The sequence below is a fragment of the Triplophysa rosa genome, linkage group LG4, assembly GCF_024868665.1.
Source record: "Triplophysa rosa linkage group LG4, Trosa_1v2, whole genome shotgun sequence".
Classification (NCBI taxonomy): Eukaryota; Metazoa; Chordata; class Actinopteri; order Cypriniformes; family Nemacheilidae; genus Triplophysa; species Triplophysa rosa.
In genome coordinates this window covers 14,216,876-14,229,057 of record NC_079893.1, presented here as the reverse complement: position 1 = coordinate 14,229,057, position 12,182 = coordinate 14,216,876, and the positions used below count along the sequence as shown (strand labels likewise).

At 36.7% G+C, this 12,182-nt stretch overlaps 2 protein-coding genes and 1 long non-coding RNA gene across 4 annotated transcripts; 2 read left to right on the top strand and 1 right to left on the bottom strand.

Annotated features, from left to right (window-relative positions):
* Positions 1–320: 320 nt before the first annotated feature.
* Positions 321–3,849, top strand: trmo (tRNA methyltransferase O). Of its 2 annotated transcripts, none has more exons than XM_057330743.1 (7): positions 321–558; positions 646–791; positions 916–1,090; positions 1,269–1,426; positions 2,036–2,587; positions 2,772–2,978; positions 3,739–3,849. In XM_057330743.1, the coding sequence occupies exons 1-7, from the start codon at positions 470–472 to the stop codon at positions 3,819–3,821; spliced, it is 1,410 nt and encodes a 469-aa protein (XP_057186726.1). In that variant the 5' UTR covers positions 321–469; the 3' UTR covers positions 3,822–3,849. The 2 variants fall into 2 exon arrangements, with proteins under 2 accessions (XP_057186726.1, XP_057186727.1); XM_057330744.1 differs by having other exon boundaries at positions 2,772–2,953; positions 3,739–3,848.
* Positions 3,007–4,842, bottom strand: LOC130552457 (uncharacterized). Its single transcript, XR_008962738.1, has 4 exons — positions 4,689–4,842; positions 4,117–4,227; positions 3,628–3,935; positions 3,007–3,522 (listed from the first exon to the last, which is right to left on the bottom strand). It is a non-coding gene; the product is annotated as an uncharacterized LOC130552457 (long non-coding RNA).
* A 2,695-nt stretch (positions 4,843–7,537) lies between these two features.
* On the top strand, positions 7,538–11,473 carry anp32b (acidic (leucine-rich) nuclear phosphoprotein 32 family, member B). Its single transcript, XM_057330750.1, has 7 exons — positions 7,538–7,935; positions 9,783–9,932; positions 10,023–10,145; positions 10,259–10,445; positions 10,530–10,645; positions 10,719–10,788; positions 10,869–11,473. The coding sequence occupies exons 1-7, from the start codon at positions 7,882–7,884 to the stop codon at positions 10,949–10,951; spliced, it is 783 nt and encodes a 260-aa protein (XP_057186733.1). The 5' UTR covers positions 7,538–7,881; the 3' UTR covers positions 10,952–11,473.
* Positions 11,474–12,182: the final 709 nt, after the last annotated feature.

Below are 12,182 nucleotides of genomic sequence, written 5' to 3'. Positions count from 1 at the left end.
CAGTAACTGCATTATTTTTGGTTATTTGACAAGCCCGTTTAAACCATCCCTTGGTTGCTGTAGATTATCATTTGTAAAATGTTTCAGTCCGTCTATTTGATATAGTATACTTTTCAGCAAGTGTATACTTTTTTTGTTAATTAATTCAACAAACAATTTAACAAAATTGTATTAAAACTTAAATCAGTCTCAAAGTAAAACTCGTCCCTATGTGCCCCACACAAGGACAACGTGTGAATCTCTTATTTGACAAAAGCTTTTGTTTGAATCGTGCTTGAAACTCTGCGTGAGTAACTGGTCGTCCAACATTTTGTGCCAACTGCAAAACACGTGTTCGTGAAGTAGAGGCGGGGTAACTGAAAGGAAACAAACCAGTTTTCTGTATAAAATACTTAAATTTTATACTGCAGTATAAAATACTTTACATTTTAAGTATTAGAGTTTATTGTATCGTTCTGTCATAATTAAAATGTCAACGCCAGTGTGCACTTGTGCCGAACAAGTCAGAAAACTTACACAACAAGTATCAGTAATGAGAAGAGAGATTAAAAACATCAGGTAGGTTTTTAAACCTGTATGAGTTGTGTTGATCTTGAAAAGACAAAAAACTCCATTAATTAAATGTTTCATGTTAATCAAACACAGACAGCAGATAGACGGATCTGTACGAGCACATAAGAAACAAATGTCATCACTTCAGTCGACGCTGACAGATTGTATTAACCATGATTCACAGTTTCAGAGCAAAAGCCCATCAAAGTGCCTCAGTGAGGTGAATCAATTAGAACAAGGTAACCTTAATGTTATGTGTAAAACAAGCCACACATTCATTGTACAAGACATTTCACGGTGTCAAGTCATTTGATACATTTGTGTTTGCTGTAACTGTTAACGTGATGTCTTTTACTGTCTCAGGGCGCATTTATACTGTTCCGATTGGATACGTCAATTCGTGTTTTGCGGTCAAAAATGGCACTCCACGACAACCCACCATATGCAGTTCCTCTCGAGCCAGCTTGAAGATTGAATCGTCAGTCTTCAATAACCCTGATCATTCTTTAGTTGGGCTGGAACAGTACTCCCATATCTGGTGTGTAGTAAAAACATGTCTGTATCTTCAACTGTACACTACTACCACATTGTAGGAATTCAGTTGAATAGATTTAGACATTTGAAGGAAGATTTACATTAGATGCTTGCCTGGAACAGCTACTAGACATGACAGTTGGACTTTTTTAGTGATCTCTTTTTTTTCTTTTACTTTACAGGATCATTTTCCTTTTCCATAAGAATGGGCAGTTGAGCTACAAAGCCAAAGTCAAGCCACCCCGTCTGAATGGTCAGAAGGTGGGGGTGTACTCCACCCGTAGCCCCCACAGGCCTAATGCTTTGGGGCTGACTTTGGCTAAGCTGGAAAAAATCACAGGTACTATTTGCATTGTTATTACATTAAACTTGAATGGACTGTCACTACAGAATAGACTACACTGAACCTCGTGATGTACTTGAAATAGCACTACCTGCTAGTTTACATATAAAATGTGCCATAGCTGCCTATAAAATTCCACTTGAAGTCAGTGATATGAGAAAGCAATAGATGGTGAATGATAGAGTTTTACAGTTTTTTTTTCACCACTGACTGCAACTGTAATGTTTCATGTGTGATGAAGGAACTTGACGCATCACATTTTTATTCATTGTTTAAAATAAGTCACTATTGTGTCATTGATTCATTGAAAAAAAATATTGCTATACGTCCAAAGTAAAGGCACATTTTTATTATAATATTTATAATAGATATGTGTAAAAGTAATTATAACATTTTAGATGAAAAGCATTCTGCACAGGTAAGGTACGTATTTTATTTAACATTAAATCGACTTGTGTGTAAAACTGTGTAAATGGCTTGTGTGTAAAACTGTATGATTTTTAAAGACCAATCAGCATTAAAAAGGCGCAGTTAATTTATTTCAAATCAAATCCAGATAAAACATTGAAGAAAAGCAAAATCACTGATTGTTGTTTGATTTTAAAGGAGATACACTTCACTTGTCAGGAGTTGACGTCATCACTGGAACACCTGTTCTAGACATCAAACCATATATTCCAGACTATGACTCTCCTACAACAAGAACAGACGATACCAGTAAAACGTCATCATTCACAGACCTTCCGATGGCTGAAGACATGGAGCTAGATGAAGAAACCGACATCTTGGAGACGACATCTAAACATTTTACAGAGCTCAGCCCAGAAACAAGCATCTCTTGTCCAGCCAGTGCTTCGGGTTTCTCTCAGTCAAGGTCTGGATGCAGAGGTGTGACTGATGTGCTAGCAGAAGTCAAAGACTACCTCAAACACGGGAATGTTTTCTGTGAACAGACAGCTGAGGACAAAAACACGGATGCTCCCGAGTGCAGTTTAGCAGGACCAACCCCTATAAGTTTATCCAGACTGAGCTTTGGTCATGAGTTATACAGCACTATTGCTGCCTGGGTCAGGTCGCCTCCTATCAGTTACCTTGATGTGCGATTTACTGTAAATGCTGAGAAGGAGCTTAACGAGTTTGTTCCCTGCAACAGTACAGGTACTTATGTTACAAACATTAATGAACATTTGAGATTTTATTCAACTGTATCTTTTGTTATTTTGATAAATTATTTTGAGCTGTAAATTCAACTAATTTATGTTGTCATATGTAAAATCATAGATGTTAATTGACGCATTTTTTAATTAAGCCAGTGGTCACATTTGTCATTTTGATTTAACAGACAGCCAAAGGCCAAAGTTCCAGTTCTTGAAAGGACCTGATGAGGCAATGGCAGCCATCCACGGCATTCTCTCAGCTGACCCCAGATCGGTATATCGGCGTGCACATTGTCAAGACCGTCTGTTTTTCTTCACTCTGGACACAGCTGACATCACTTGCTGGTTTGGAGATGGCTTTGCTGAGGTTGTGAGAGTCAAGCCTGTGCAAGGTTCAGGACCTACCGAACTTGCCTCTCTCTGAACTTGCCAAAACAACCTTTTGTGTTTTTATTCTCCCTAAACACAGCAATTTAAATTGAGAAGATGTTATTAGAAGACAATGTAAGGAACAAAGATACAAAGACAATGTATAGAAGTTGTTTTATTTCAAATAGTCAGTTACATATGAACAGATTATTTGTCACAGAGCCTTAAAAGTTTTAACCTCAGAGAGGGGCAACAGTGATATACTGTAAAATCAATTTTTTTAATTTGTGTTTTATGTTTAAACTTGTGTTTGATGAGTAGCATACACAAAAAAAACATGAACAATTTGAATAAATATACTGTATGTTGTTGTTCTAGAGTTCCAATAAAAATATTTTGGCTAACATGTTAGTTGCTTTTTTGCATTGTACAGAGCAGGTACTCAAATAAGGGGCTCAGGTACATTCTCAGGTAGGCTTTCTGGATAGGACGGAGCAGTAGCTGGAGCGAACGCTGGCACTGAGATTTGAATCTGTTCAGGCACATCAGTACGCGGTTCACCTATATCTAAAAAAAGTACAGACTCGGATTGTTACAATTCATTGTGTTGAGACATACAGTTGTTATGGTAGTCAAATAGTATATCTAATGGTAAGGGGTTATTTCTAATACCTGAATCAATGACAAGCCTTTTTTGAGATAAAGGCATGTCTTCCTCCTCATCAGGTCCTAAATCCTCAATGAAAAACGTCTTGAGTGTTTTTTCCTTTATTGTTTCCACAGACACTGGTGCTGGTTGTGGAGTTGCTGTTTCAGCTTCTGTGGGTAATACAGGTGGTGTGATGGAGGGAGGATCTGTTTCCTGAACCACACTAAAATCTTCTGACACAACTACCGGAGGCTGTTTTCTTGGACGACCTTTTCTTCCAGGGGTACCACTGGCACTGGACCACTTTTTTGCTCTTTTAAGGCTTTGTTCCCTGCAGTCAATGTTAGGACAATATTACAAAGCAATTATGTTCAAGAATGCTTTTTAGTGTTCTTAATGATCAAACATGTATTCATTTGTGCATGTAGAAATGCCACAGTGCAATATGAATAAAAAATATCAATGCTAGTAGTTTTTAGTAAGTTTAGTTTTCGTTCAAGTCTCATCCCCACCATATCAATGTTATCTTTACCCAGACACCCACTGGTTGGTTGCCTTTTCCTCTGCCTCAGCCTTTCGTTTCTTCAGCAGGTCTCTGTCTCTCAACCGTAGCCGAATTCCAGCTACCAAACAAACAAATCAATCCTGGTGTTTTATTTAACTGGGATTGCAGTTCTCAAACATTTGCTGTAAAACACTGAAGTTAAAAGTCCTCAGCATTCTCTTTTTTTTTTTTACGATTGTAAGAGTATCAAACACATGCTCAATGCACCCTGCAGCCTAACTACAGAACTGTCTGAAACTCTTAAAATATATATTATCATGGGCAAACGACAAACAATTAAACAAGTATTTAAGTAAACATAGTCCTATACTATGTGCGGAAGACTGTAATTACAGTACAACAAATCTTTTTTACAAAAGTAAAACAATTTGAAATTTAAAGAACAGCTTTGTTTTATTGATTTATTTTTAAAAACCAGGTTATTTATTGCATCTTTAGAAAACAAAACTCAAGCAATCCTTTGTAATGCATTTTTTTTTGTATTGTTTTTTTAAGATTAAATTGATTTAAAAGTCATACCTTCATTAGAAACGTTTACTTCAGATGGCGGATTCTCTTTCTCCAATGTATCGTCCATTTTGTTGGCCTATCACAAGAATATAAAGTATTGAAATGATAGAGACAAAAATTGCACTCATTTACTTTTCTTGCCTCAAAGAGAATAATTATCTGGTTAAACATTACCATAGTGCTGGGAGAGTTCGTGCAGTTGTGCTCTTATCTTATTTGCAGAGGTGGAGAACTTGGCACAGTATTCACAGAAGAAAGAAAAAAAAGGAGGTCATACAACTGGCTGCCAGCCCTGATGGTAGTGCTGTTTAGATATATTTGTCTGGGTCTAAGTGACAGTTTTTCTGCCATTAAAAGAAATTTGTTAACTGGTCCACAGGGCCAAGAGTTGTGTTATGTTATGTGTTAAAAAATGTAGTTAACATAAAAAAAAAATACTTCCGTTTGATTGAATTTATATGTAATAGCTAAGACAATCATTATTACAGTATAACTTCGGGAAATGTTTTATAATATCACAGTGTCATCCAAAATAAGCATTTGCTTGTTCTTTAGTGGCTGAGATGTTTCTGTACACATCCAAATTCATTTCACTTCTGAATTCACAGGCCATCAGGCGTTATAATACATCATCAATGGGGATCTGTGAGCTTGTCACAAAACACTCACAGTCATTAAATATGCAACAAAGCACTAAACATGACTACTGTAGTACTGTTTCATTGTCCCAAGCATTATGGTGCCCAAACATGTTTTATTTTTTAACAATATTAAAATTAACACAGAAACGTTGACATTAAGGGCTATTCTGTATTTCCATGTAATTTGAATACTCTTAATGCCAGTAAGATGACTGCCTTTACTGGCTGCACCATTTTATCTCTGCTGTTCATTTTCTGGGTGTGTTTACAATCTTTTTAAAACACATTGATGTCTGCTGTCCCACCAGATACGGTCACCTCCCTTGGAACAACTGTTAAGGTATAATAAATATTACTGTATATAAGACAGTAATAACAAAATAAAAATATCCCCACTGCTATAATGTGTTAACCACTATAATAATAGCAACACAGGACAACATTTTAATACCAAAGGTTGCGAGTGGTCACCTTTTGCCTTCAGAAAAGCTGAAGCAATTTTTGAAATACTGTTGTCTGAGCTGTACATTTATTTCATTTCACAGTATTAAAAGGTTTGTTATCATAGAAGTGCTAGAATTTTATTAAAAAAGAAACACTGTGCTTGCACAATACATTTGGCTGTACAATACACCTTTGCATTGTTTGGCTGTAATGCAACCATGCAAAGCATGTACTGAACTTAATTATGCCAACAAAATGGCAACCCAATTACAAATCTCTCAATATAGTTGTTGCTGTTAAAACTGGGTCAGAGTTCTCACATGTTGATATAGTTGTGTTCTATTATCTGAGGCTGTATATCAACTAGCATGTTAAGTGTCTGTCTGGTGTAGGTGAGCTTTGACCACTGTTCTTTGTCAATACAGTTTGTCCATGTAAACAAATGGTGTCATTATTTTTTAAATAAACAATAAAAAAGGTTTTACATTGGTCACAATTGTACACAACTTTATCATTTTGACCAATGGATTGCTATTTAGAAACTAATAATGTGGCGTCTTTGGTAAAAGCTGACTGTGCCTTTAGTAGCTGAGGTTTATTGCTTATTTGTAGTCATATTTGTAATGTGGCTCCACTTCTTTGCAGATGCTTTTGAAATACATTTTCCATTAACCTAGGTTTATTCCTTAGTTTCACTTCATTTCAACCACTCTAGTTTCTCTTTAAGGTTCGAAGCTATGTGTAAAAAATATGCCCTCTCCTGGTAAATACTTGCTTAAACAACAAACAATATAATATGTGAAAACTTCTATACACAATACACAAAGAAACAAAAAATACTCTATTGTAATACTGTTTAAATTGCATACATTGGGGTATCTAAAAGATAACTAAATAATCACTTATTTAAAGTGTTTTGAGGAAGATTTTTTCAAGGATAGTTTATCGGCAGTTACAGTAACTTGAAATGAAGAATGTAAAATTAAAGAGAATGCTTAGCTTAAACCACGACTATGCCTTTGTTAAAATAGGATATTTAAGATGCTTTTATTAAAATGCCTTAGAAAACAACATCACTGGTGTGATCATTTGTTATATGTAGCTGCCGCCCTGGCCAGGTCACTCTTGTAAAGGAGATTTTAATCTCAATGCGTTTTTACCTGGTTAAATAAAGAATGAACCCTTGAAACAAAACTTAATATTTTAAGATGTCAGGGCAAGTTATTTTCGGTTAAGACTGTTCATTTTAAAACATTCATTTTAGTCTGGGACTATGGCCTTAAGCATTGTCTGTGTAACCAGGCTTAAAAGTTAAACCTTAAGAAATTTTGAGTACTTTAGTATCGATGAGTGTATCAAAATGTTTAAAATGCTTAACATTTATTGGCAAAACCTGGCCACCTAATGCTGTGTGTTATGAGTAATATCTAAAGCAGTTTGTTGCCCAGACACAAATTAAGAGTAAACCCTTATATAGACTCAGATTCATTAGCGTACAATTACCATTTAAAATGCACTTATTTATTAATTTTTTAGGAAAGTAATAATTGTATGAAGTCTTCAGGATAACACAAAATGCAATAATTTAGTGAAACAAATACATTAATGTTTTAGTATGTTCTTATATAAACATTACTTCTTATTAAGATAAAAATAAACAAAAAGTATAAAATACAATGTAAAGTTAAAATCTATTCACTTTATGTAACAAGTAAATTTAAATTAGTTTACTGCAGATATGGCACAAAACGTACTGTAATGACATCATTTTAAGCCAAAGAGAAATACGAGTAACATTTCCAAAAAAATAAGATTCCCAGACAAATACAAGCCGTAAACCTTTCTCTACCACAAACTGTAATGCAGCAGTGTTGCTGCGTTTGTCGTGTTTGTGAGACTGCAGTGGGAGTCGTTGACCAGAGATGGCGCTATTGAGTATATATTTGTTTCAGTGCCGTTTCCCCCCATGGTTTCTGCTCTCCCAGAGTAACTTGGCGCTGGGCTCAGATCATTATACAGTCCCATATTCTCCCTCCATTAAGGCATCTTTCTACCTTTTGGGCTGAACAGAAATTCCCCCAAACCCAAGAGGAAAGAGTCCAACTTTTGAGGGCGATATGGACATGAAAAAGAGGATTCATTTGGAGCTGAGGAACAGGACACCATCTGATGTAAGTAATTTTGAGCCACACGTTTAGTTTTATGCCCAGCCATGCTAGCTGTGCTACTTTCTACTTCCAAGTGACCTGTGTGTAGTTTAATGGTAAGCACATGGGTGTAATGCCGCTGACACAGAGTTAAGAGGAGAAAGTGCAGTAACGTTATCTATATTCACATCATTAATGTCCATTCGTCTTGTTTTGATACGAAAGGACCCAGACTGTTTAAGCTAGACGGAGTAACGTTAGTTAGTTTGGGCGGCTGAAGGCGTTATTGCAGCATTTAAGTCCCCCATGCTGGATGTGTGCATTCATGATGTGATACGATCATATAGTGAATATTTGCTCCTTTTAACGTCGGTGTTGTTAGATATGGACGGGATGGTTTATTTCACCGCGGTGGCCATTTTTGTTGCTAACATGAGGCGCCCTTTATTACAAAGCACTTTAAAGTAATCAACCTGAAATAGTTTAAAGACAAACAAAAATTAAAATATTTTCTTAAATATGGGTCACATTTTCAAACCATGGCCCTTCAGTGTAGCTTTTTTCTATATCTCGAAAGAGATGTAATAAAACAAGCTGTAGTTTTTAAAAGTCAAAGTATAATTTGATGCACAGTCAGTCGCATTATTAATGTATTCTTACTAGTGACCGACGTTTCCGTTTATATATGAATAGAATGATAAATGAAAATTAAAGTCTTCGTCAAACTGCAAGGAGATGTGCAAAAGCTGATCGTAAAACATGTCATATTAAACGCGTTGTGTGTTATTAATAAATGAACTGTGTTTTACTCGCTAACGTTATATTGTTACTTTTTCGTGTGAGACGGTGGTTCCCGCCATTACTCACCATTACACCCCACGCGCCACTACTGACCAACTATCGCTCGTGGTCGATATATGTACGTTTTCTGAATATTTTTAATGTACACGTTAAATTAAAAATGTAACGTGTGACTATTGTATGGCAGTGTACACGAAGACGGTACGAATGGCTCGAGCAAAAATAAGCTACATGTGCTAATTTGGTTGGTCGGTCACTTCGGCTAAACGTTTGAGAGCAGTTAACGTTACACATAAAGTGAACATCACGTAAAACATTAAGCTGTTAGCTAACTAACAGCGTAGTGTCAAATTTTCAATCTAAGTGTTTTGAGTTAGGTTTAATGCGTAGAGAAGCATGAGCTTAGTCTGTCTGAGGAGGCGCCATGTTGTCAGGAACGAAACTCTCCATTTTTGTCTCTGTAATTTCCGCTCTATCTTCGTCTTTCGCAGCAAGAATACGCCATCGACACACCGCTTCTGTCTTACATACGTTTTTAAATACACTCCAATTGCAGTTTGTCACACAAAATTTCACGAAAGACGGTAGTGTCTTTGGGATATGTCCATGTTGTCTGGCCGTCGACTTGCAATCTGCTCTTTTCTCATTGGTGACTGCTGCCACAGTCTTAGCCATAGGGCTAAACAACAACGGCAGCAGACTTTTCGAACAGTATTCGGTGGTTTTAATGTTCGTTCGTAAACTAATATATTAACGAACAAAATGTGGCACAACAAACAGGCCAAAATCATAACCATACTGTAAAAGTGTATTATCAAGATCAAATGCATTTTTTTCTCCAGTTGAGCAACTTTTAAACCCAGTCTTTCGTCTCTCTGACTGTTAACACAGTAACTGTTACACTGTAGTTTGTATTAATTTTAATACATAAAAAACGTGGTTTAACTAGAAATAAAGCTAAATAAATACTATGGCTACTTATAGTTGAACCGCAGTCAATTTTTGTAAGGCTTGCACTTCACTGGTATTGTTGTTACATTGTATTCTTTTCTTTCTTGTTTTTTTTCTAGGTACGAGAACTTGTCCTTGACAACTGCAGATCAAATGAAGGGAAAATTGAAGGCCTTACAGTAGATTTTGTAAATCTTGAATTTTTAAGTTTGATAAATGTTGGTCTACTTTCAGTCTCCAACCTTCCAAAACTCGGAAAGCTTAAAAAGGTAAACCTTCAGTATGTATATGTTCATTTAAATATGTATATTTAACTTGTGTTTTGGGTTCTGATATGGGATATGTTTGAACTCTTCCAGTTGGAACTCAGTGACAACAGAATCTCTGGTGGCCTTGATGTTTTAGCTGAAAAACTCCCCAATCTCACACATCTAAACCTAAGTGGAAACAAACTGAAAGACATCAGCACATTGGAACCCTTGGTTTGTACATACTTCTCACTCAGACTACATTTGATGCCGTTTTACACATTGCCTTTATAGCAATTACACTTGTCAATAATAGTTCTAAAAATAGCTTCTGTTCTCTTTGACAGAAAAAGCTTGACCATTTGAAGAGTCTCGACCTTTTCAATTGTGAAGTCACAAACTTGAATGACTACCGGGAAAGTGTCTTCAAGCTCCTTCCACAGCTCACATATCTGGATGGCTATGACATGGATGACCGAGAGGCATCGGACTCTGATGGAGAAGCTGATGGAGTTGATGATGATGATGACGAGGGTAAGGGTGTTTAGCTTTTAACTTTAGTGTTTAAACATGGTCTGTTTCGAGGGTTTGTATGTTCATTTATGACTTTCAATGCAGAAGGAGAAGACGAAGATGAGGATGGAGAGGAGGAAGAGTTTGACGAAGAAGATGATGAGGATGACGATGAAGATGAGGTTGAAGGCGAGGAGGATGATGAGAGTGGAGATGATGAGGTAACTGTTGGTCTATTGATTTTTTTTCGTTCGGGAACACTGCAACATAAACTCATGGGCTTATTGGTTTTAGGAGGAAGACTTTGGTCAGGATGGAGAAGTAGATGATGATGATGATGATGATGACGAAGACGATGAAGAAGGTAATTTTTGAGTCGTCTTTTTTGTTGGTTTGCCGTTTCTTAAATTATCGGTGAAAGTAACTATGTTTCTCTCTGAGAAGAAGAGCAAGGGGGAAAGGGTGAGAAGAGAAAACGAGAAGCAGATGATGAAGACGAGGAAGATGATGACGAGGAGGATGATTAAGAGCAGAGGAACAACTCTGTTACCAACCCTTCCCTCCTTCTCCTTTTCAACAACTTGGCTATCCCATCAACCTTGCTATTCCTCCACCCCCTCTTTCTACCCAAGCGCTAAGCTCCCTGTGGGGGCAAGACTGTACCGGACGGGTGGAGCTGTGCATATGGAGCCTACGAGCTGAATGAGAGCCTTCTGGATCGGTGGCTTACTCAGCATTCCACAAGTCTACTGTCATTCCCCTGCCCGTTTGTGTTTCAAAACCTGTGGGGACTTTGGGGACTGGTATTTAGTTTTGGGTCTGTGCTTTTAATATTTTGTTAAAATGAAAGTTTTCTCCTCTTTTTTTGACATTTCCTCCCCATTTAGTTTTTGTTCCAAATTTCCCAATAAGAATGCTATAGCAATGTGTAACAAGCCAGCCATAATTTTAGTGTGGCAGTCTGTGGCACAAATCAAGGTTGTAGCTACATTTTTACTTTCTGTAAGACAAAAACAAACTTTGTAAATAAAATAACATTTTGTGCTTTGCTCGCTCTCCTACGTTTCAGTCTTTTGTCTTAGCATATAGTTGAAGGCAGAAAAAGAGAATGGCTTGGGTTAAGATGAGACAGGCAAAATAAAAACATACTTTTTGGTCTGTCTACTTCATATCTGGACTTTTCTGTATTTTAACCATGAGAACGCCCCAAGGTCCAGTTTGTATAAGCTTGATCAAAGTCACCTTGGTGTGTTTTTTTTTCTTTTGTTGAGCGACAGGTTGCTGTGTTTGGAGTTGCGACAAAGAAACATAAAATTTAAGTTTTAACTTAGTTAAAAATCAAAAGTCACTGCCTGTTACGCTGCTTCATATTTCTCTCACCGACAGCAGCAACAAATTGCATATGCCACCCTATATTCAATTTGCCATTGTCAATAACAAAATATCTATTGCAAATTTATATTGGGTTTGCACTGACAATCAGTGTGGTTGTGCCCGCAAAAGCAACTGCAGCAAAAAAAATCTGAGCTGTGTTTAGATTTTCTCTGCCGTGTTAACAAAACTAAGTGACCATGTTGAGCCCTGTTTTAGGACAATCAGCCACCAAAAACATCAAAACAGAACGGAAGGTAAAACAGTTGCTTGTTCTTTATTTCAGTCCTTTTCTCACAAAACATTGAACACTTGATTTGTTTTAAAAGACCAACACAAATTATTTTTATCAGCACAACAAAGCGGTGTAGTTATTTCATCTACCAC

Excerpts from the sequence above, each read along its gene's own strand:
- trmo (XM_057330743.1), top strand. The coding sequence starts at position 470 with ATGTCAACGCCAGTGTGCACTTGTGCCGAACAAGTCAGAAAACTTACA. Across the intron at positions 792-915 it reads GGTGAATCAATTAGAACAAG|GGCGCATTTATACTGTTCCG; the intron begins GTAACCTTAATG and ends TTACTGTCTCAG. Across the intron at positions 1,091-1,268 it reads GAACAGTACTCCCATATCTG|GATCATTTTCCTTTTCCATA; the intron begins GTGTGTAGTAAA and ends TTTACTTTACAG.
- anp32b (XM_057330750.1), top strand. The coding sequence starts at position 7,882 with ATGGACATGAAAAAGAGGATTCATTTGGAGCTGAGGAACAGGACACCA. Across the intron at positions 7,936-9,782 it reads GGAACAGGACACCATCTGAT|GTACGAGAACTTGTCCTTGA; the intron begins GTAAGTAATTTT and ends TTTTTTTTCTAG. Across the intron at positions 10,146-10,258 it reads TCAGCACATTGGAACCCTTG|AAAAAGCTTGACCATTTGAA; the intron begins GTTTGTACATAC and ends TCTCTTTGACAG.